The following is a 24,581-nucleotide window of genomic DNA, read 5'->3' on the forward strand; positions in this document are numbered from 1 at the left end:
ATGAAGACCAAAGACCTCCTGGTTATCCACCCACCAAGTGGATTATGGCCCTGTAAAACAGCACATCTGTCCTGCTAAGGCTTAAATCATAGGCTAGCGAGACGAAATTAGCATAGATGCACACAAAATCAAAACGATGCACAGAGAATTCAAATGATGGCTTTGGGTCTATGCCATGTTCCCCGAATCTGCTTTGAGTTCCACATGTACATCAAAGATGCAAAATAGTTCATGTAGCATTTCAAGCCAGAGAGATCATTTCTTTCTTTAACGGGGGCAGATTTTGCTTGACTTCCTTTATGAAGCTTAAGCTGGGAAACAAAATCCAACATTTTGGTTCTTTGTTTCCTTCATCTCTGCAAACTGAAGATTTTAGTGTTCAGAATCACACGGCTTCATGTCAATATCTTCCTGCTTTCACACATCGACCTATAACATGGTTGTTTTTTTAACATTTGGATCTGTCTGTGAAATGAGAATGGTCTGTTGGTCAGGTCTGCAGTTTGTGCAAAGCTCCTTGGATGTGTGGGGAGGGTTTGAAACATTCCTTAACAAATAGTTATAGGTAAATTTCAGTCTCACAGTTCAGTGCATTCCTGAGAAATTGGCGCACATATCATTTCAAAAAGTAAAGGGAACAAACTTTCATCAGCTTGAAGACTCAGGCTATAATTGGGTTTAAAATGCCTTTAAATAGTAACTCATTCATGGTTAAAAACCTTAACAACCACGACTACAACAATAATAATAGCTATAATTTTTGGAGCAGTTGCTGGTCCGGGGACTGTGCCTGAAACTGGACGTGCTTTATTTCATGTAATGCTCATGATAGCCCTGGGATACTGGTACTCATCCCCATTAACAACATTTCTTCTATTTCTTTTTAATTGTGGTAAAAACACATAACATAAAATCCACCATTCTAGCCATTTTTAAGTGTAAAGTTCAGTCATGTTAAATATATTCATGGTGTTGTGCAGCAGATCTCCAGAACTGTTTCATGTTGCAAAAGTGAAACTCATTAATATAATATTGTATGTTAGTTATATTTTAATAAAAATCTTTAAAAAGAGAAATAAAACAAACAAACAAAAAGTGAAAGTCGGTACCTGTTAAAAAACTACTCCCCATTTCCCCTTCCCCAGTCCTGGCAACTATCATTCTGCGAGTTTGTATTTATTCCCATTTTACAGCTGAGGAAACTGAGGCACAGAGTTTAAGAAACTTGTACAAGTCTGCCCTGTAGCTAGGAAGCAAAACATTGGGGGTAAATCCTGCCTCTATTTGATCCAAAGAGAGTGCTCCAAGCTTATCCCCTGGGCTTATCCATTGAAACGTGTTCTGAGTGGGTTCTCCGACCGCCTGAATCAGAATCATCTGAGGATTGGGGGTGCTGGTCAAAATGCAGATTCTTGGCCTGGGTCCTATATTGTTTGACATGGAAGGCCTGTGGGTTGGCTAGGAATTCTCTGATGATTCTGATGCACACTGAAGTTTGAGAAGCTCTGTTTTAGCTCCCCTGAGTAGAAAATGTTAGGCCGGCTATGATATGGGTACAACTTCATCCCCGCCCTCAAGGAGGTTCCAATTTGCTGGAGGACACAGGGAAGAAAGAAGCAGGTGCCATAAAACACAAGAAGAATGAGAGGAAACGCCAGTGTGCTAGGCACAGAGTGCTGAGAGGGTCTGAAATGGCTGCCTGTTCCAGTCAGGATTGGTTCTGCCAGTTTGCACCACTCACTTAGGTATGATGTTGTATCCCCATGGCACATCATGCATTGCCTGCTAGAGCTGCCGGGGAGCTCCTTGTGCAATGGGCTTTTATTCAACAATTACTTATTGAGTTATTTGTTGTAAAAAATGACTGGTTGATCACTTTGGCACATCTTACTATACATGTCTATGGTTTCAGGCTCCTGGAAGTGAAGGGCAATATTACCTTAGCATGGGTGTTATCTGCATAGGAAGGAAAAAAATTACTATCGGGCTGTAGTTTTTCTAACACCTCAGTCATTGCCTGGTGGTAAGATAGTCATTGAAATAACATGAGCTTTATCAGATTCTGAAGTTCTTCATGGGGGGGATCTGACTCACAATCTGACGGCAAAAGTATTGATGGTGGTGGTGGTGGTGGTGGTGACAACAGTAATCGCACCAATGGGAAATATATATTTTGCATTTCCGGCACTTGGTACTTGAGAATTGTTTTCTCTAGAGTAAAAGAGTAATTTTACGGAAACCATAAATTGATCTAACACTTTCCCTATTCACTGTATTTTCAAATAACTTCTCTGGGCATTCAGGGAGTTCTCTCTGGCAGCTTCCAATGATGGTGTTGCTGAGATTCCCTATGAGAGGGATTTTTCTGTCGGCATTAATGATAGTATTTGAGCATAGCTGTTACAGTCCTTTTCCAGGGTAACACCCTTCTCTGTGACACTAAGTCTTACGCCTAACTGATTAATTATTTACCTTACAACAATTCCCAGTGAATTCTTAAAACTTTCAGTCAGTGTTGGCCATTATCAAATTTCTCTTCAAGGTCTTGGTTGTAGCTCTACTTGCTACCATCTCTCAGGCCCAGCCATCATCTCTCGTGATATAGCGCTTCCTTCCCCACAGAGTCAACTGCCCTTGATACTCCTCAATATGGGGAAGATGATGTTCTGAGATGCACTGTTTCAGTCTTCTTTCTTTCCCATTTTTCAACTTATCACAGCTGGAGAGTACTTGGACAGGCCCTAGTATGGCCTTGGTGCTCTCACACTTTGGTTAGGACGCTCCTTTTAAGGATGTGAGGTTGGTTGCCTGCCCCCCAAAATCTCAGTGGGGAGGCTGCCCGGCTCCAAGGCTGGCTAGCACAGGCCTGAGACAGTGCTGGGACACTTACTTATGGTGCAGTTGCACCTTCCTAATTGGGATTGTCATTTTTCTAAAATATGGGATAGGATCATCCATTTGCTTAAGCCCTGCTTTGGCTCCCTTTGGATTTACAGAATCAAGTGCAATCTTCTTGGCAGGTACCCTTAGACTTCCCTGATGGGATCAGGCCCTGCCTCTGCTCTCAGCCTCGTCTCCTGCCAGTCTACCAGCGCGGGCGCACGCGCAAGCACACACAAATACCCCCTCGGCTCCTTTCCCACGTGATGTTCTCTGCTCTGAAGATTCTTTCCATCTGTCTGGCAAAGTCCTCCTCGTGCTTCAAGATACAGAAGATGTCACCTCTGTGAAGCATTTCTAGACTTCCTTGTAGGGCTAATCTCCTTCCACCCCTTACACAGCCTCCCCTTATAGCCCTCGTCACACTCGATTGTAATTATTTGTTTACACTGATGCCTTCCTCACTATGCGATGAGGCCACTGAGTGCAGGGGCCTTGTCTCACATATCTGAATCTGTTGAATCCAGTACCCAAAAACCATGGTTTGGGGTAGAGCTAGGCTCTTTGGTGTGGCCTGAGCTGGGTGACCGAGAAAAGAATGATATAGGAAGATAGAATCTTTCTCACCTTTCTCCTTTCCTTTATCTGCAAGCATCTTTCTGCACCATTTGATTTTTTCCTGGCCTGGTAATATACACATACACTGGTTAGTGGCCAACATTTGCTGAGCCTTCAGTAGGACACAGTAACTGACCCCAACAAATGCGATGCTGGGTTGGGGTCAGGTTAACTCATGCAAATGACCTGACAGTTAAAATGCAAGTATGTTACATTCGTGGTATACAAGGATGGAGGAGCCACAGAGAGAAGGGGCCATCAAAATGGGGGTGGTTTGGTCAGGGAAGGGCTTTGAAGAATAGGTACTTTTAAAGTCAGGTTTAGGTCAGAAATGTGAAATGAAGGTCAAGAGAGACAGGTGGGGGGAACTGGGAGTTGCACAGCGAGACTGAGAGAGTGGGCTTTCTCTCTGTACCTTAAGAGCCACCCGTGCCTCTGGCCACCAATGACTCAATAGATCAAGCAAAAGGATGGACCACAGCATGAGATACTGGATCTTTCTATGGATTTGTCTATGGATGAAGGGGTTTCTCTAGGGCAGCGGTTCTCAACCTGTGGGTCGCGACCCCTTTGAGAGTCGAACGACCCTATTACAGGGATCGCCTAAGACCATCGGAAAACAAAAAGATATTTACATTGCGATTCATAACAGTAGCAAAATTACACTGATAGAGTAGTAACGAAAATCATTTTATGGTTGGGGGTCACCACAACATGAGGAACTGTATTAAGGGGTCGCGGCATTAGGAAGGTTGAGAACCGCTGCTCTAGGGCATGAGGAAAGGGAGGCTAATCTAGACTAAATTAGATCAATCTGGAAGACAGACAACATTTTAAAATATTGGTTCTGCTACTCATTAGCTGCTTGACTTTCCTCATGAAAAAGTACCCAACTTAGTCTTTGCTTGATAAAGCAGGACTGGAACCCACTGAGATCCCTCTGTTCTTGCTGTCCCAGTGGGCCCCAGACTTACTCCTTCCTGTACCCCAAGGGGAGGAAGTTGAACCACCTGTTTCCTCCCCTTTATTCTGGGCACTTGCCCTCTGTCCAGGGGTGGTCCGGGGACCCAACAATGGGAAAGCTAAGAGCTGGGCCGGTCCAGCTCAGCCTTGCTTCTGAGTGGGACCATCATGGATGGACTGACCCTGCATCGTCAGATCTCAGTGCCAGGAAAGGAGGCTGGAGGTGGGTGAAGGATGTTCACTCTCCTTTGAGGAGGAAATATGAAGATTCTCTCAGCAACTGTGGTCTTACTCTAACTATAGCCTTCAGCCCTGGAATGTGTGTTTCCAAATTAAAAACTGGAAGACTGCAATCTTATTAGGAAGACCGATTATCAAAAAAAGAGGTTTCATCTGATAGTAATTTACACTTTTACAAAATATTTTTCAAAGACATTTTTTCACTTGTAATAAGGGAGACATGGCATATCTGATTTACAGATGCAAATACTGGATCAGTATTTTTTTTTAAAGGAACTTATGAGAAGGATAGGATGAGACTCTAAGGCAGCGGTTCTCAACCTTCCTAATGCCGCGACTCTTTAATACAGTTCCTCATGTTGTGGGGCCCCCAACCATAAAATTATTTTTGTTGCTACTCTATCACTGTAATTTTGCTACTGTTATGAATCATAATGTAAATATCTTTTTGTTTTCCAATGGTCTTAGGCGACCCCTGTGAAAGGGTCCGTTCGACCCCCAAAAGGGTCGTGACCCACAGGTTGAGAACCGCTGATTTAAGGCTTTTCCTCCCAAATCTCACACTCTTTGTACTAACTGATATACATACCAAAGTATGGCTGTTAACTGTGCTAACTGTGATAATTACAGAAAGAAAATGTATATATAAAAAAATAATATATATTTGTTTTATACATACTTTAAAATTTTATTTTGATGTCATTTATAAAAAATAACTAGCATATCAAAACTGTTATTTCAGAGATATTATTACTTAGGATGAGGCTGAAAAAATGATATATAGGTAAGGTACAGATAAGCAAATATGTGAAAATGCAATTTTAATAACTGAATTTGGGAACTACTGAAATATAACATGCTTCCATCACTTGTGGAAACATCCATAAGTTTCCACTTGAAAGTTCTTACTTTAATTGTTTTAATAACAGAAATACCAAAGGATATTTTCAGTGAGAAAAAAATTCAATAATAAATGTGTGAATGACATTTTAAGTCCTCAAAATCCCAAAGCATTCATAAGAAGGATTAAAAAAGGTGACATTTGATCCTTGTATATGCTTCTGAATATCAGTAACCCTTTGTTCTATGAATAAACATCTTTTAAGAGAGTAAAAGAATATCTGAAGATGGGAAATAGAGAACATGCTTTTCTTTTTAAAAACACTTTAAAGTGCAGTGATAATTTGATAGGTATTTTAATAATTTTTTCAATTAAAATTCAATAGCCATTTACTCGTATGGCCAGAGAATTTATAGACACTAATGTATCGCTGAGAAATTTCTAAAAGTTCTACTTAAGTTATTCAACACGGACAACAACTCACATCGGGCTAACCTGTCGTTACTACTAGCGCTGAAATTCTGACAGATGACATTCCATGGCCTTTGATGGGGAAGCCTTTTAAATGATTCATAAGAATGATGCAGTTGGAATATCTGAAGGGGATTAATTTTATACCCGACTGGTGAATGCAATGACAATTTGGGGCTGTTGAACTGCTTCAGAAGGTCTTTTCAGCCCTGCCTCAGAGCAGGGCCTCAGAGGGGGTGGGGAGGACCCTGCATCCTGGGCAGCCTATCGGATCTATTTTCCAAGTTCTGAAAGGTGGAGAAGCTCCCTCCTTATGCCTCTCATCCTTTCCCCTGTAGCTCTCTCTGGCTTCACAAAAGAGCACAGAACCATCAATGGAGGATGGAATGAAGGGCCCTGTATGCTCCCCAGCACAGGTCCCCCTGCCAGGTCAGTGCTGGCCTGAGAGGATCACACGTCCTAACAGCCCCTCTGTGACTTTCCACTAAACTGAAATAGGCAACTCTCCAAGATGGACACATGCTGAGGGGGTATTCAGTAGCTGATACTGGAACAAAAAGTACACAAAGACACATGGAGAAAGAGGAACTTGCTTCTCTGGGCTCTCCCATTCTGAGGTACCTTGATGCAAAGGTGAGGAATATGGGCTTTTGGGTCAACTATACCTGGATTCGGGTCCAGGCACTTCCTTTTCCTAGCTGTGTGTAATCCACAGCAATAATGGTACTTTTCCGAACCTCAGTTTCTTCATCTGTAAAATGGGGATAATACCTCCCTTGTAGAGTTATTATGAGGATTAAATAAAATAATGCATGCAGTGGCCTGTCACATACCAGGCGTTCAGTACATGGAAGCTGCAACTGCTACTACCAATGCCATTACTGTCATCTTGCAGGGCCATGTTGAGACTACTGCCACTACCATCACCAATGCTCTCACCTCTGCCTGATGGTCACCCCCATCGGCATGATCACTGCTCCCTCCTCTGCTGCTATTACCACTGCTGCTGTTGTTAGCGAGAGATGATTTCATTCCACATATCCCAGAAAGGCCCAGCATTTGAATTATAACAGGATTTTATGATTTCAGAGTAGCTTTAAGTGTTCTGAGAGACCAATGTTATTGAAGATGCAATGAGCAGAGGCCGACTCTTGCCTAAATCTTCCTGCTCCCTCTAAACTCTTAAAAGTCATAGATTGGATCCTCCTTTAAGAATCTAGAATCAGGGGTGCTATCTATTTGACACAGCATCAGTATGTGAAAACAAACATATTTAAAAGAATTTAAAAGCTTAAGAATATTAGCTGGAGGAGGTAATCATCAAATGCAGGTGACCTGAAACTAGGAGCAGCGCGTGTGCTGGGGGAAGCGGTGACAGGAAGGACCGAGCTTTCAGCAGAGGGTGAGCAGGATGAGGAGGTGGACTAGCAAAGACAAAAGGCCTGATGGGTTTGAAAAGCGGGGAATTCCTTGGAATGTGAATATTGTAGATGTAAAATGAATAGACATCATTAACATATTGCTTTTTAAAAGGGATCTATTTAGCTTTAGCTCTATGTAGAAAATAGAAACAGTGCTGTAAGATTAATTTGGGACTTTACCAACAGTTTTAGAAAGCTGGAGGAGGGAAAAAAGAAGAGGTAGAAGGTTTGGAAAATGAGTTTGGCAGGGAAGGTGGAGGTGGCTGGACAGTAGGGAGGGGAGCTCAGGTGAATGTTTGGGTCAATTATCTTAATATGTGACCAGCCCAGAGTCACCTACTACCCAGATGGAGGGTCTCAGTGGACCAGAGCCGTCCTTACTTCACAAATGGATGGGGGAGACCAAAGTTGCCTTCTGTTTTTAAAATTCTTCTCAGAGCTCACCAAATGTAGGCCGCAAGATTTATCTTTAAATATTTGCAGGCAGAATGATCAGACAGAAGTAGACAAGTCTGTTTTAAATATCTTTTGATAAGGAAATCTGGGAAAATCAAGTCAAATATACCACGTGGAAAGCTACCTACCGACGTGAAATAATTGAATGTATAAGCACATTGCAAAATCTAAGGGAGTTTCCACATCTGCTAGCAAGTAAGGTGCTGTGCTTAATTTTCTCAGTTTTATAGCTTTGTTGAGGTATAGTTTGCATACCATGAAATCCACCCATTGTTAAGTGTATAATTCACTGAGTTTTAGTAATTATCAAAAGTTCTGCAACTATCACCTCACTCACAGGGTTTTTTTCTTTCTTTTTTTTTTCAAACTAGAAATCTTGTTTAAAAATATTTTTATTTTTAACACTGAGATAAATGTGTAAATATTTTTATTTAATTTAGAATATTTTATGTCACATTCAAGCTGGTATTGCCTATGAGAAAAGCAAGAATGAAGAATATTATAGCAGCTTGCAGCTAAAACCAATAATGTTAAGCTTTTATTTTATACACTTTTATACACTGCAGGCTTATTCTTTCTTTGGAAAACACATCTCAATGAACAAACACTAACTGGCAGACACTTTGAACTTTATAGTATTTACTAATATACAACTAACTGATAATAATAACATGAAATAATTGGTGAAAATTTTTTCTTTCAATTTTTCTAGAAGGAAACAAAAGGTCAGTATCATACTGTTAAAAGTAGAATGATACTTGAAACCTATATAATTCTACTAACCATTGTCACCCCAATAAATTTTAATTAAAAAAAAGTAGAACAAATAATTTCTTTTTAGCATTGTCAGAAACTAGAAACCAGTTAGCTAAATAATATTTACTAAATGTATATTGTGTACCTATTTCTGTCCAAAATGCTGCAGGGAGGTAAGTGATACAAAAGAGAGAATTCTTTACTCTCTAGGGCAGTGGTGAGAAAAGCACCCTCTCTTTTTTCATTGAGGTCCACTAACCTAAAATGGAAAAACATATGAGAATTATAGAAAATCTTGACATACATATTTTGTAAAATAAAATTTCATTTACTTGCTTTTAATATAAAAAATTACCAAATATTTAATAAATACAACAAAAATTAAAAGAATGCTCTGAACTTCTCTGTTATAATCAGTTAAAGGAGAGATGACAAGCGATGGTGGTGGGATGTAGAGATGAGGTGGTGAGAAAGAAAGAGATATAATTATAGAAAAAGGACACAAAAAAGAATTCATGGGAAGGAAAACAAGGGAGGAACAGGAAAACCATACATAGAAACACACATACAGAGCCATACATACCACAGGGGAGAAATTCTGTAAGAGGAAAAGAGAGAGAAAGATGTCCAAGGAGTAAAAGCATCCTTTCATGGCCCTTATTTGGATCTTGCTATTAAAGACACTGATAGCCATGGTGTGTTTGTGCAACCACAGGTGTAACTGAGAACATGACTTTGGGCACAGTCCTTTGAGGGAGCTGAAACTGAGGTCCAGGCTAGATACGGCCTCTGTGCCAAAGGCTCCCAGTCTAGTTCTGAGAGTTTCCTGCCTACCTTGGGAGAATGAACGAATGATGACCAATAAAACAGAATGGGGTTCGCAGTGATCTGAGCCAAGAAGTCTTTCGGGAGCAAGGCAGGTGGACAGTACAGGACAGAATCCTGAAGGAGGGAGTGAGGTGGGGAGTAATGGCTGGAAAGGCACACAGATAACTCTTTGCTCAAATCTAGTTTCAGTCATTAATGTGGGGATTCGCTGGGACCCAACTGAAACCACATTTATGCTCAGATATTTATTTACAAAGTGAGTCCAGAATTCTGGTCGGGGCTCTATCATCACGTTGGCTGTGAGTGACTTTGGGCAACTTCCAAACTCTTGTTGGGTCTTGGTGTATTAAGCTGTAAACCAAAGGGATTTGACTAGAAAATTTCTGAGATTCCATTTAACTAAAAGAATTACCCTTTTAAATTGACACTGAGAAAAAAAAATCCTGAAAAATATAAACCAGGATAAAAATATTTTGATTAAAATATGCTTAATAATGTGTTATAAATTAAGGATGGAGCAGACAACTTTAAAAGTTATCAGATTTAACCCACATGTAAAATCTCTTATCCTCTAATTCTGAACCAGCCATTTGACACTAAAACTGTGTGAAACAGGGTATGATCAGCACTAGAATTGTCTTGCCTTGCTTTAAATGCTTAAAAATTTGCAATTTGTTGTTAACCAAATCAACCTTCAAGGCATCATTGGCGACACTCAGCTTTTTTCTAAGAATTGGACTTTTTAAAAATCAGAATTGTGGCATATAGTTCTAAAACTGTTAAACAAGGAAATAAAGGGAGGCATGCAATGAGTAAGAATCTCAAAAGTAAAGTTATGTCCCTTCCTCTTTCCTTTTTCTCTGGGAATCACTCCGTTCTGGTTTTAGCATTCCTGCTTACAAATAAAGGGGAAGTGGCTGTGGGTGATGGAGGCATGGGCGCGGGAGGGTACACGCTTGTCTATTAGTGGAACTGACCCTTTCAATTGACTAAGACAACAGCCAAGTCTGTAGATGGCTTATTTGATCTGCGGGAAAGAGTGGCAGTGGGATTTCTGGCACTTGAATGAGCGGAAACAATATTTTTGGCTAGAGAGACTTCTGTGTCCTCTCAGGGAGCCTTCTAGAAGGCCATCTGGACCAAACAGTATTTCTTTTGTAAAAGCCCTGCATTTGGAAACACAAATGAAAGGTGTGTGAGCCCTAATCAGATACCTCTGAAAATAATTTGCTTTCAATATTGGTGTGTGGGGTTTTAGTCATTGTAATTTTCTAGATGAAAAGACTTACATGAGGAAAAAGAACTCTTACTTCATTTTTTCTTTCCTTATTAAGATATAAGTTTCTAATTTATATCCCAGTAGAGGATTTGTTTGTAAATATAAACTTATTAATTTGCATTATCGCTTGCTCCAGTGAAATTAGAATATTTCAGTTATGTGTGTTGTTTACAGTTGTTATGTCAGGTAGTAACCTTGTTTTTGACCTTCATAATTGTTACTTGAATGTAGGTTTTAAAGATGAACACTTCCCCTTCCTTGATTTTTAGCCAGCTTGTGAAGATGTAACAAACAAACAAAAGTTAAGGAAATCCTTCCAAAACCAAATAAAGCACTTATGGCAATAATATGAGTAAAATAGAGTGCTTGGAAAACTGAAAATGAAGCAAAGCCATATTTGTAGACAGATACTATACAGCTATCAATATTTTAGCAAAGTACCTTTAAAAATTGATCATGTAATATATTGCTATTCTTAATACATTTTGCTGTTATTTCACATTTTTCTGCTAGAGCCTCCATTTGGAAAGAAATTGTAAATTATTATAGTAAGATTTCTTGGGATTATCAATCTTTAAAAAAAATCAACTACTGTATTTCCTTTAGCTGTCATTTTTGCCCAAGAAGTGATGAATATGGAAAGAGAAAAAATTTGGCAGTGAGTTTATAATACAAACATGAAAAAATACACCTAACATGAATATATATATATATAGTATAAATATGTATATTACCTGTATTTATTTATAAACAAATTATAGTTTCCACTAACATCAACTAATATTAACTAATTAATCTGCTCGAGATATTTCCATTTCAATTAATCAATTTCATACTACATGCAATTCTTAGTCGATAAAAACGAAATCTGTTAGAAGCACACTTTTTAATAAGCACTACTAAATTCAATTCTGATGGAGAATTTTCAAATACTATTGAAATGAACATTTTTATGAAACAATGACAAAGATGAAATTAACGTTTAAGAAAATCCTTTATAAATTTAAAACAAATCACATGGAAGTGATTTATCCTGGTTAAAGTATCTTATCAAATAATTTGAAGCTAAAGTAATTAATGACGTGCAGGTTACATCTCAAAACATATTTTTTTCTAGAAGGGTGGAAGAAAAAATCAAGTTTGATGAATATTGTAGATATATATACCTCACAACTGATGTCAGCTAAGTTAGAAATATTTTGGCTTATGAGAATTAAAAGAGGAGCATCGAGGATAGGGAATGTTGAAACATTTTTCCAACAGATTTTAATACAAGATGACCCCAGTCCGTAATGTCAGCCTATAGCCTAATTCTTATTAGTGGGGACTGTTGTACCAGGCAAAATTCTTCGGCCTGTAAATATCTTCAGTTTCCTGAATCGAAGCAGTCACAAGTATCATTACCTGCCAAAGAGTGACAGAGTATATGAGCTGATTATTATTTTTCTAATGTGAAGTATTTTCACCTGACATTAGACTAAGGGCATCAAACTTCATTTCCTTAGACCTTCCAATCAAAATAAAACAAAAAAATTCATGTGATATCAAAGACTGAACCCCAGTCATTTATCTACTCATGATCTAAGTATTCCCATGAATTTCATTATTTGGAGATGACAGGAAGAAAATGTAGAACTTTTATTTCTGAATAATAATAAGTATATAACAATAATAAATATTATAAGTGTAGAAAACACAGTTACCCAGCATTAACTGTGAACTTCAGCTATGTCTCTGGTCTGGTCAGAATATAATTTAAGATGGGAGCAGGAAATAGAGAAAAGCAAAGCTATGTAATTTTGCCTTCTTGGGTCATGTCTACTTAAAAAACATTACTTGAATGAAATTTTCATCGGAGGGGAGAAAAGGTCTTTTAGAAATTTATAAGTGTCTCACTAGGACATAAACCATCAGTTTGCCACCGTTGACAGAGTCACCTGTGCTTTGGACAAAACATCCGAGGGCGTATGTTTTTCATCAGTGATTCACATTTGAAATAAAACAGATTAGATGTTTGTTGGAAGCGATACTTTATACAACTGAGCAACTTATTTAGACTAAATCTTTACAAACAGAACCCACATTATTTAAACCCCAAGACCCCTCAAGACCCAAAGTCACCTACCTGCAGACCCAATTTTTGTGACCAGCCAATTTATGGGCAAAGTGAAAGAAACATGCGAGCGGGATAAAATAACCATATGTCCCCATTGGAAGCCCCATTACTTGAATCATTTAAACCTTGCTGGACAAAGCTCCAGGAGAATTTGCTGTAGGAAACAAACCTACCCGAATCGGGCAGGGAAGAAATGACCTAATAGTTAGTCTCCCTTCTGCTCTAATTTCTACGGTTCTGTGTTAAGAAAAGCTGCTGCATCGTTGGGAAAGCTTATGCTCCAACAAGGGGGAATTTCTTATTTAAAAAAAAAAAGTTCAGAATTTAACATTTAAGCTGCCGTCATCAAACGGCAAGGACACTTTGAGATGATTTTCCCTGGGAACACTTTCAAGATACAATGGAAATGTGTGTGGGTTTTTCCTTCATGTAAAACCTTAAATGCCAGTAAAAGAGTGTGGTTCTAGTTTGAATCTTGTTTGCCGGCTACTGAAATTTAGGGTAAGCTTTTCCATACCCCTAACTGCTGACAATGCCAAGTGGCATCCTTTGACGTTATCTAATGTGAAACCAACATGGACGGTTCATGGGGGCAGCGTGGGCCGAGACTGGAACTCTGCTTGGTCTGCCGGGTTGAGGGCCCATATCCTGCCTCAGTTTATTATTTCAGTGGATTTATCACACGCAGTCCTCACCTGGCATAAGGTATACACAGAGGTAGAGAACATTTAGTGAGTGTATGCTCAGGCAAGCATGCAAAAGAATAGAATGGATAGAGTTATTTGCATGAATGAATGAAAAAGTACATGGCTCTGCTCTCTAGGTAAATATTGGTGTTTGAGGATCTGGATTTTTGGGTCAAGATATAAGAATGGACATAGAACACAATGTCAAGTTAAAAATATTTTTCTGTGAACTGCACTGTTTTTCTGATGGCCACTATTGCTTTGAAATGGAATGATGCTATTTATCCTGAAAGTGGTATAAGTCCAAATGGGATGTTTCCATATCACATATTCCGTCTTTTGATTTTAAGTGCAAGTGTGTGCAAAGGTGAGCTGGCGTGAGTGTGAGGGTGAGCATGTGTGCATGGTCGGGATTGAAGGCAGGTATCCATAGTGAGAGGAAGGGCGTGACCCATTTAATACTGTTACTCACTTTCCCAAGTCCCGGGGCTTTCAGGTGTTTTTACTGCCAGTGAAAAGTGCAAGTGACATTTCTCACATCATGTCACACTGAAAACAAAGTGTCTTTTTTTTTTTTGTAAGGGGGACTGTTTAACTCTTAGAACCTTAATAATGTTTCAACATTCTTTTTCCCCTAAGTACTTCTGCACTGTAGGTATCAAAACCTCACTCCTTATGTAACAAGGCCATGTTTAGATATTACCTCTAGGATAGATTTATAAATGCAACTCCCCCCACCCCCCATCCTCTTAAAAAGAGGCACACGGTATTATTGCAAATAACCTTTAAGATAATTAACTGACAATGCTGCAACTAGCATAAAATCTTCCTTCAGGCGACACCTAATTTAAGTGTTACTGGCACAAAGTGGAGACAGATTGCGCATCACCACTGCAATATTTACATAGCAGAAACCCACAGAGCAGGAAACGCGGGGCTCAATGATGCACTAAATTAGGAACAACCGAACTCCAGTGTTAATTTGCTTTCCATTCTATCCAAATCTCAGGTCCAGAAATTGGTAGAAACACATATACAACCTCCTACTCTTAAATGACTAAACCGGAGGAGATTTTTTGTACTTTTCCCCCTGCAAAATTAAAATAACTTGAAATTTATTTATTCTCTCCACAAGAACCATTTGATCAAACTGTGTTTATTTCATTACAACTTGCTCTCACTTTGATCTAAAATTATTTTCCTATGAATGCTGCATCAGAGTCTATAGAGAAAAACTAAACAGACTTCTATTTTCTCAAAGGCTGCCAATATAGTTTATGAAAAGAATAAAATGAGACACGTGAGAGCCGGTGGGTGAAATACCTAGGAACACGGAAGAGCAAATTTACCTTAAGCAAATGTCTCGCTAATGAATACTGTCCCCCCAATACAAACCCTCCCCACCAAAATATGAGTTGTTTTTAAAAATTATTCAAACAATATTTTTTCATTCTTCTCCATAGTATTTTAAACACAAGTCTCATCCAAGGCATTAATAAAACATTTACCTTTCCTAATTCTTGATGTTCTTTAAAGGCAGCAATCAGTTCTTCAGCCCACTTAATTTTTTCGGGGGATGGAGAAAACTGCTCCTGGACGACTGCAATTTGGTTAGGGTGTATCACCTGCTTACCTACAAGAAGATTAATAACAGCGGAAACACAGAACAACAGACAGATGTTCAAACAAAATGTCTCAACCACGCGAGGCTCCTGAATGCCTCACAGACTGTATGTAAAATAACTCTTATTTTAGAACATTTTAAAAAGAAAATAACCAAAATCGGGCAGGCTTTCTAGAATACCACCTCAGAACAAACACAACAATGGGAGTAATTGTGTTTCCGATCCCATAGAAATGCCACCTTGGTGCAGATAAGCTCTCATTTTTAGTTACAGGTGGATTGACTAGGCAGCGTGTTGAATAACTGCTTTGGCTGGAACTTTAAAGGATAATGTCTGCAAATTAGAGTGATTATTTTGAGTTGAAGAAAAAAAATTGTATGTTAATTCTTTCAAATTTTATAAGTTGTCTTTGGCTTATTTTGTACCGTTATCCCTCCTTCTATGATTTCTTTTAGAAGTAGTCTATTTCCATAAAGCTTACAGAAGCAGACATTAGAACTATACTAATATCAAATAGTGTCTTATAATAATGGATTTAATTTTCTTTCTTTTAGGTAAATATGGTGTGTCATTTCTAATCACTAATAGAAAGTTAGATTTCAATTAAAAAATTTTATTCAGTAAAGTAGAAGGCAGATTTGAACACTGTAGTTTCTAAACTACTCCATTTAAAAATGTTTAAATAAAATTACAGAAAGTTTCTCTATCCTAAAATATAACCAGATTCCTCCCCCCCCCTTTTTTTTATAGAATGAAGAATGGGTATTTCCCTTTTATATAGATACTTAGATACCCCAGATGAAATCTTATCTGTGTAGTAATAGCTTTTAAAAAGCTTTGTAGTTCTTTTTGAAGTGTAAGGATCTTAAATAAAAACATTATACAAAAGTAAGAGTCACAGGATTCTATGAAATCCTGCAGTCATTAGAAAGCAGTTTAATAATCAGGGAAGAGGGGAATCTAATCAGGTCATTAATAAAATGAAACATAATGTTATAATAATGATGAGGTTATATTTTATTACATGATAAAACTATGGACATATTTGGTTCTTTAAAAATGAATGTACACTTAATGATAATTTACTCTGTTAAATGTATTTGTTGGTGTATCAATTTGCTTTGCTTTTGAAATAGTTGTTTTAACATTTAGTCAGTCTAAATTATATCCTCGATGTTTTAAAAAAGGTCAATCCCAGTTACTTTCATTATTCTATCAAATAGAAAACAGAACAATGTAAAACAATTTTTTTTAGTCTTTCGTGAAAAGGAGTTTAAATGAATAAATATAGTAATATCTTTTCGGTTGCCTAATTAAACCATCCTCATGTTGCTACTTCATTTTTATCTGTCAGCATACTAATAAAACATTCAAACCCTATATAAATAAAGATGCTTTAAATTATTTGAGGAATAATTTCTGGGAACAAATAACATGACAAATGAGACCTTTTTGCAATTGTAGGTATTGAAATTATATTTAAGTAATCTAATAGTTGTTACACTATTATTAATAAAGGATGTCAGTTCTGGTAGTCATTTTGTACTAATTGTTAGTCCTGAATTTATAATTTATGTACATAATTTACACTGATGTGTAAAAAGCCAGATTTCATGGGAACTTCTTGGTTCAGACACTATAAGTTGAGGAGCAAAACCTAAACTATTTAAAATACTGTGAAGCTACTGATGGCTTGCAAGTACTCATATTTTGATAATGAGGCTAATTTTAAGATATGTGTTAGCTTTTAGAAATTGATCAACATTCACATGTGAAGTTATCTTTTGTCGAATCTTATATACCCCCAACAACTGAACATCAGACTTTAATGCCATGTGGAAGTGAAACAAATATTTTATACAGAAGAGTTGTTATTGACAAGTTACTGAGAGGGTGCAAAATTGGAAGACATTAAAATTTATGACCATGAAATCCTTTTTACAGTACCACTTGATATATCGTGCTTTAAATCAATACCTGTCAAGTCTTTTAGGTAACTGTATGATGGTGTCATTTTTGTCTTCCACAAAAGACTGCAAAAAAAGAAGAAAACCTATAGTGCTTCATATTTATAATCTTTCTTCTCAGCATGAAGTACTGGGGTAACTGTGATGACCAAGTCAGCTGTTAAAGCTTTATTCCAAGATTAATTTTTGGTTTCTTTTTATAAAAATAATTCCTAAAGTTAATAGCCACTTATACAGCTAACACATTGATTTAAAATCTATCTACATGGATTGTGGCTCTGTGAAACAATGACTGCAGAAAAGAAACTATAACCTACTGTTTGATGCATGGTTAACTTTTTAAAAAACTACACCTTGTTAGAAATATATATAATTTTTAAAAGTACAGGAAATCCATGTGGATTTATAACATAGACTGAGTGTTTCTTAGCAGTGTCATGGATAACACAATACTTTCATTGGCTTTTAAACCTTTCAACCACCTGCTTTGAATAGGATATGCATCTCCCCTTCTTTCCTTCCTTCCTTCCTGCCTCCTCTCCTTTCTCTCTTCCCTTCTTGAGCAAAGCACAAAGTATGGCAATTAAATGACCAATAATTAGGACAAACAGATCATGAGCGGCCTGAAATACTCCTTAAATCATTTATTGTTTAAAAATACTACAAATAATCTCATATCTTATCAGACTAATTACCTTTTATTGGCATGGAGAAATATAATTGGGACAACAAAGACCTTCTTTCTAAAAATTGCAAAACAGCTATAAAAGTGTAGCTCCCTACTTTACTGACTTGTTCACTTGAATAGATAATGGGCACTGTACCCTCTGTGCCTCCCCAGTCCCCCCTTCCTTTTTTTTTTGTGTGTGTGTGATTTAATACTCCCCGTTGTTGAGAAACAATAGTGCCAAGCCCATAAGCTCCTCATGCTGAGTTGGGCACAGTCTAGAAATTTAAATCTGATTTGAAATAACTTGTCTTCTGTGATTGAATTAGGAACCAATTTAATTCAGTCCTGTATCTTGGAGAAATGCTCAAACTCTTTTATAGAAGTTCTGGAACCCACCTTTACCCCGGAGGAGACAGAGGACACCCAGGTTATACTGAATGATGGTGACAGAGGCTCTTATCAATTCAGTGTTTTCTATTTTTCATTGCATTAGGGCCCATTTCAGAGCAACATCTGGCTGCTTGGCAGCCAATGCCACACATTTTAGACCAACAACATCGGGGTCTATTAGATAGATTTCATGGAGTTTTTCTCCAACTTTTCCATTTGGGCTGCGTCCTAACTGGTTGTTGGGAAAAGGCAGGTGTAACAGGCAACAGGGACAAGGACGACCCCAGGGCCGGGGTAGAGGGATTCTCTTTCTCAGTCACTATTAAATGTAGGGAGGATTCATTTATTAAGAGTTCAATGATGCAAAAATATTTCCCTATAAAAGATCATACTCATTTATTTATTTATATATTAAACACATTTGTGGGGATCATACTACAGCTCTTTATGTTAAAAACACAAAATCACATGTTGAAGCTATATTTAATTCAAATATAACATTTAAAATTGTTTCTAATGCCTTTCAGTTTTATTTTGGGTTAAATACTCATCTATTAAGATACGTCTTCCATTTAAGGCCACCTTATGAAATGTTTCTTTCCGTAACCCCTACCTGGACACATTTCAAATATATACTATATACAAAAGGGATATAGCATGGATGCTTGTCTCTTTTTGTTATTGTCTGGATATGGTTTTGAGCATAAGATTCTTAGAACTTGCAGCAGAAGAACAAATAAGAATAAAATTGTAGTGTATTTTTTTATCCATGGTGGCACGTGTGTGAATGTGTGTGTGCACAACTGCAGGCATGTGTTTGGGTATAGAATCCTATTGTGGTTTCTCAAAAAATAGATTTCTGTTGTAAAAACACAATTTTCAGTTGCTCCCTGGGCTCCTGGGGACCTGAGTGATCGGACACACCAATCAACAGATATCCGCTTGCACTCCAGGACCGGATTGCGAGGGACCCGCTGATCTTAGTGCCAGCCAATGCCCGTAGGTGTCGCCAGGTGCATAGACACTTACTGGGAGGTGGGAGAGAAAGGAGGGGCTTGAAGTGGCAGAAGAATAAAAACCTAGTTATGAGTGAAAAAAAAAAATCAGAAAAGATATAACCAAAATTTTTTCAGAAATGAGTTACTACTATTTGGGCTATTTGAGGAAATTTTTCTTCTACCATCAACCCCAAATCTTATGGCAGTTCACGCAAAAACACTTCAATAACAGCTTCATCCTTCCCCTCGTGTCGGCAAAAGCTGCAACAAAATCCATAAGAGGACAGGGGGAAAAAAATGGTCACTAATATAAAGAGAAAATAAAATGAGTGATTTGTTTGTGGACTTGCAGAGCCAAAGAAAAACCTGACAATTTGTTTGGCAGGTTCTTGCCCCTGGATGGCTTTTTTTTGGTGTTTCAAATAATGGGATAAGTATAGGAGCTACCTGGCTAAAGGAGAAACACTGATTTCTGGTTAAATTTCTATTTTTCTAGAATGTTTGTGAATCCAGACACTGCTTTCTAAGATGTCATCAAGAATCATACCAGTAAATCCCATTGCAGCTCCTTCTTTCGACTGCCTGAGAAGGCCCTCTCCATCTCGAAAGTCGATGTACACCAGATCTATGGCCTGTAGACCAAAGGCCTTCGCTACAACAATAATCTTTTGTCGGGCGTAGAGAATATCTTGGGTTTCTTTACTACTTGTTGCACCTGAAAATGGGATGTCGACAGGAAAAGGAGCAGTTAACTTTGGAAACTAAACCCATATACATTTAGTATAAAAACTCAGTTTGTAAAGACCTCTGTGTCTTTCTGGGAATTGCTCCCCAGCAAAATGATGATTCAAATATAAACGAAGAGAGGGATACGTGGAGGGAGAGTTAAATCTCCTAAGTGCCACTTGCAAGGCATCTTTCAGCATAATTACTTGTGTGTGCATTAAGAAAAGGCCCTTCCCCCACCTCAGGAGACAGAATCACCAGTGACTTGATAGGTCACAAATGACTCCTGGTATGACTCCTTCTTGCCAGTGCTTGGAAAGTGTCAGTCCAAAGATAGCACCACAAAAGGTGCCCGGCAGCTGTGCAAGGAAATGGTTAACTTCTCTCACTGAGCACAGAATTTCATGCGCTGTGGCTGCAATGCCCTGTGATAACTGAGATTCTGAGCCAAATCCTGCGGCTTCAGGGTTTGGATGGAGAACTTGGGGAAACGGAAGGGCACTCATTGTGAGAGAAGCAGAAAGTGTCCACTAAACTGTTGGCGACACAAAAGTCTCCAGGAAAGGCTGGTATTAAAATACGTTCCTTTTTTTTTCACCCTAGGGGTGGGGGCACCAGGGAGAGTGTCTGTTTATATTTGCTCAGGAAAAGCTCCTGTATTCAGGTCACTGTACCGTGGTTCTGAGACACTTGTGACCTTGGCCTCCTTCCTAGATGCACCCACCGTCTCCAGTTATACACGCGCCCAGACCAGATACATCAAGCCCAAGGGACAGGGAAGATCAGTGAAAACAAGCGTACTATCTCAATGACTAGTTAATAATAGTAAGAGTTCTGAAATATATTTTAGGAGGCATTTAAGATTTATTTTAAATAATATTTACATACTACATTTAAAATAGAATATTATTCATTAAAGCAAATGTGAAATTGCTTTAAGTTTGTGTTAGAAGCCTAGCTAGCCCTCAGACTGATGTGAAAAAATATTTAAGCAACATAATATACTTATTATGAACAACGTAGATGCCATCTATTTCTGAATACATTTGAGGTTGCAACAGGTTTTTTATTAGTTATTTTATAAATGAACAGAAGTGGTAATGTCATGTTCTGGAAGCAGGACAACTATGAAGTGTCCTACATTATCAGGAAGTGTTGCCCATTCGGCTGAAAAACCATTGTCATGGTTGGCAAATGTATGTTGTCATGTAAATGTAGGCTTGTGAAGGGGCAAAGAAAAATTATATACACAGAGAGAAGGAGAGAGGGAGAGAGGAGAAAGAGAACTGAATCTTTGACACCTATACTGGCTCGAAAGTCTTCTCCTCCAAAAACGACTGCATCTAGAAAAAGACCCACTTGAGGCCCAGTCTTGACTGCTTCTTCACACACTGCCTGTAAAAGAACAGAACAGAATCTCACAGAAATGCACAAGTTAGAGAGAAGCAGCATGACAGAGTTCAGTAACAGAAAGCTCTAACTCTTAACACAGTTTGGCTGAAAGCAGTCCCAAAATTACAGCCCAAACTTACCTACCCCTTTTGAAAAGTATTTAATATTGCCCAAGATAAGTATGTTGTATATATTTGCTTTGCTTAATGAATTATATTAATACAGTTATTAACATATATTAATATAGTTATAATGTTCAAATTGTGTCGTTCAATATTTAAAAAAATTTTTAATTAACTCAGTTTGATTGTACTGTAAGTTTTTTGTATTTTTCCAAAATTTGTGTTTTCTTTTAAGAGACTCTGAAACAATAAACATAAAGCCACAGGAGAGAAGGAAAGAATTTTAAAATCAAACTAATTGGATTATTTGCATTAGGATCAAGATTTCTTAGTAAATGCTTTTAGGATTAAAGATATACAATACAAAAATCTACAATGCCAGAGGGGAAAATAAAAATGCAACAAGTCATCCAAGATGTATTAATCAGCAACTTCGACATGTCTGTGTGAAATAAAGGGGAGTAACAGTCACTGCGGACATAACCGAATCTGCAAAGGTGGAGATGCAGCATGCTAATGGAGGTGGGTGGGGAAGACCTGAGAACCGGGGGAGGATGCTGCTGATTAATTCAGGGGTGGTAAGTGCTTCCAAGTACAGTGTGGAATAAAACGGTGAAACAGCACTAAATATTAAATCATTATTCTGAATGAATCTAGCTGCGTCTACGGGATATGCTTCAATCATATTCCCAGAATTCTAGGGCGGGCTGGAAGAATTTGTGGTTAGTGATGTAAACACGCTTGATCACGAGGCTTGAAGCAGCTCCCCAAACCTTTGCACTCTGCCCTTCCTGCGTGCTCTACTAGGTCTCCGTTTCCTCTTGGAGCGTTTGCTCACATATTACCTCTCCAGGACAATTCAACTATCTTTTTGTTTTGTTTTGTTTTGGAGATTTCCTTTTTAGGGATTTCTTTTTTCCTGTCCTCTGAGATGGGGTGCTACACTACTATTCACAAGTCAGGTGGAATGTAAGGCATACTTTCGAAAACATTTTAAGTGACCACTGATAAAGGGATTTTTTTTTACAAGCTAGCTATGAATTTGTTAAGGCGAATAGTTCCATGCAACCATACAATACTGGAAAACACTTGACTCAGCTAATCTTCCTGAATGTATGTTAGAAAATATTTTATGTTCTAATGTGGTCAATTAAAATAGTATGATACAAAGTATTGGTATATACTAATTAACAAATAGTAATCCTATCAACTAGACATTATGGATAATGTTGCTACCAAGAGGCCAGAAAATTTTCCAATAAAAGGCAATTGTTACAAAAGAATAATTGAAAGTTAATTCATAAGGGTGACAAAATACATTTTCATGCACATTTAGTCTATAAATGTAACAATTCAAAGCATATATTAACATAGTGATTATTTAATTAAAATTATTGCTAGGAATCTATAAATATTTCATTTAAAAACTTAGGACTGGGAAGTTTCTCCTTGCTATTTAGCCAATTTCTTTGTTTTCTAAGATGCTCTCAACCTGGTTTTGGATAATTACAGATAACACATTGTGCTCGAGGTTTACTTTGCTGATAAATCTTTCTAGAAAAATATTTTAAGTAGATGTTCACATTGAAAACAAAAGTTCTCTTTAGATAATAAATAAAATACTAACTTCTTAGCCACATGATGGTTTTCTTACCTTAAAATTGAGTAAACCCATTGCAGTTTCCACAAAAGGGATTAAATTCAAAGGTTGTTCAAGTTTTCGGCCTTTTAAGTAGAATGAAAATTTGTCTGAAAACTAAAATCAAAAGTGTCATAGGTGATTAGTGGGGCAAAAATGTACAACCACTGAAATGTAGACGTTGAAGCAGTATTTAAGTCTTTGACCTGAGGAAGTAATATCCCAGCCTCTTTCATCCACACAAAAGAATTAAAAAAAAAAAAAAAAAAGAGGAAAGACCAAAGAAAAAAGGTAAGAAAGTTCTCACAAAACTAAATAGTAAAACCCCAAGCATTGTAAGTATTTTTTTTGTTGTTTTTTTCTAACAGAGTGATTTGAGGCCTAGAAGTTAGAATTGGAAGGAGAGATTCTTGAGTTTAAATGCTTTCCTTGAAACCGTATTTACTTAAGATCCCTCGCCCTCACTTCTTAAAATGCAAGTGGTAGGCCCCTAAAACAATACAGTTTTGCCCTTCCTACCATTCTGTTTTTGTTTCATACCCAGCACTGACATCAGTGTAACTGTTCGGCAGCCTTCTTCGTGGAATCCATATTATTCATTATAGTACCATTACCCTTTGTTCAGAAGGTTTTTCTTCATAATTTTTTAGCTTACCTAGGAAGACCTTAAAAAGGAAGTTTAATTCTTTGAAGACCAAAGCTCGCCAATTTTTTCCATGAGACCAGTTCACAGCGAGCTCTGTGCTGCCAGTGGGGTAGCCCAAATTCCAAAATCTATCATCTGGAAACATACAAAAGCTCTTGCACAGATTCTGCCCCCCCCTTTTCAAAAGGAAAAAAAACCCCACCACACTCTAAATTGTAAATCTATTATGTCTATCTAGATCTAACAAGATGAGGGGAGATAAAAAAAACCCCCAAAAAACACAGGTACGACAAAGATATTTTTGTAAATAAAGATGAAAACATATATATCCATTTTAAATTTAAGGAATATTCAGCCATTAATGGATATCAAAGGAAAAGGGAATTTTAATCATCTCTCCATTCAGTCTCAGTTGGGTAAATCATATCTAAGAGATTTGCATAAATATAAACCATCAAAGACTTTTCATCTTCAAAGGGGGTTTCAAGACCCTATAAGCTTTGTACTGTAATCATCGCAGGTCACCACCCTGCAGGAATAGGGCTGCTATGGCAACATAAAAAAACTAATGCTTAAGGCTTAGCATAATATTCTGACTAATAGAAAGGAAACTCATTTTAAAAGCTGGCAGCCTATTTACCAGAAGCAGGATTAGAGGTGTTATTTCCCCTTTTAGCTGCCCCCTCCTTGCCTGTGCAGCACCCCCCCCCTCTAAAAAATCTAATCACTGGGATCTTTAAAAAGCTTTTGAGCAATTTGCAGTAACTTTACAATTAGGCTAAAATAAATCACAGCTTTCAGTAATGAAGAATTATTCCCAGTTGTTCCCACTGCCCCCTCCCTTCCTCCAC

The 24,581-nt window shown here is 37.8% G+C and overlaps 1 protein-coding gene and 1 long non-coding RNA gene across 8 annotated transcripts in view; one reads left to right on the forward strand and one right to left on the reverse strand.

The window, feature by feature from the left end:
* LOC109393929 (uncharacterized) overlaps positions 1-24,581 on the forward strand; it is a 109,071-nt gene that overhangs the window by 53,326 nt on the left and 31,164 nt on the right. The gene's annotated exons all lie outside the window — the stretch shown is intronic.
* The window catches only part of CLYBL (citramalyl-CoA lyase), a 249,089-nt gene that overhangs the window by 3,250 nt on the left and 221,258 nt on the right, over positions 1-24,581 (reverse strand). For 2 of the 6 annotated variants that reach the window (XM_019663674.1, XM_019663673.1), the window contains exons 5-9: positions 23,100-23,201; positions 21,233-21,326; positions 19,753-19,920; positions 15,064-15,188; positions 3,508-3,564 (exon numbers count right to left, since the gene is read on the reverse strand). In XM_019663674.1, the coding sequence (XP_019519219.1) occupies positions 3,508-3,564; positions 15,064-15,188; positions 19,753-19,920; positions 21,233-21,326; positions 23,100-23,201 (546 nt within the window). Of the gene's footprint in view, positions 1-3,507; positions 3,565-8,791; positions 8,906-11,728; positions 12,158-15,063; positions 15,189-19,752; positions 19,921-21,232; positions 21,327-23,099; positions 23,202-24,581 lie in introns of those variants that run through there. The other 4 variants (XM_019663676.1, XM_019663675.1, XR_002126355.1 and 1 more) reach the window with 3 other exon arrangements.

This window comes from Hipposideros armiger, unplaced genomic scaffold, assembly GCF_001890085.2.
Source record: "Hipposideros armiger isolate ML-2016 unplaced genomic scaffold, ASM189008v1 scaffold_397, whole genome shotgun sequence".
Taxonomy (NCBI): Eukaryota; Metazoa; Chordata; class Mammalia; order Chiroptera; family Hipposideridae; genus Hipposideros; species Hipposideros armiger.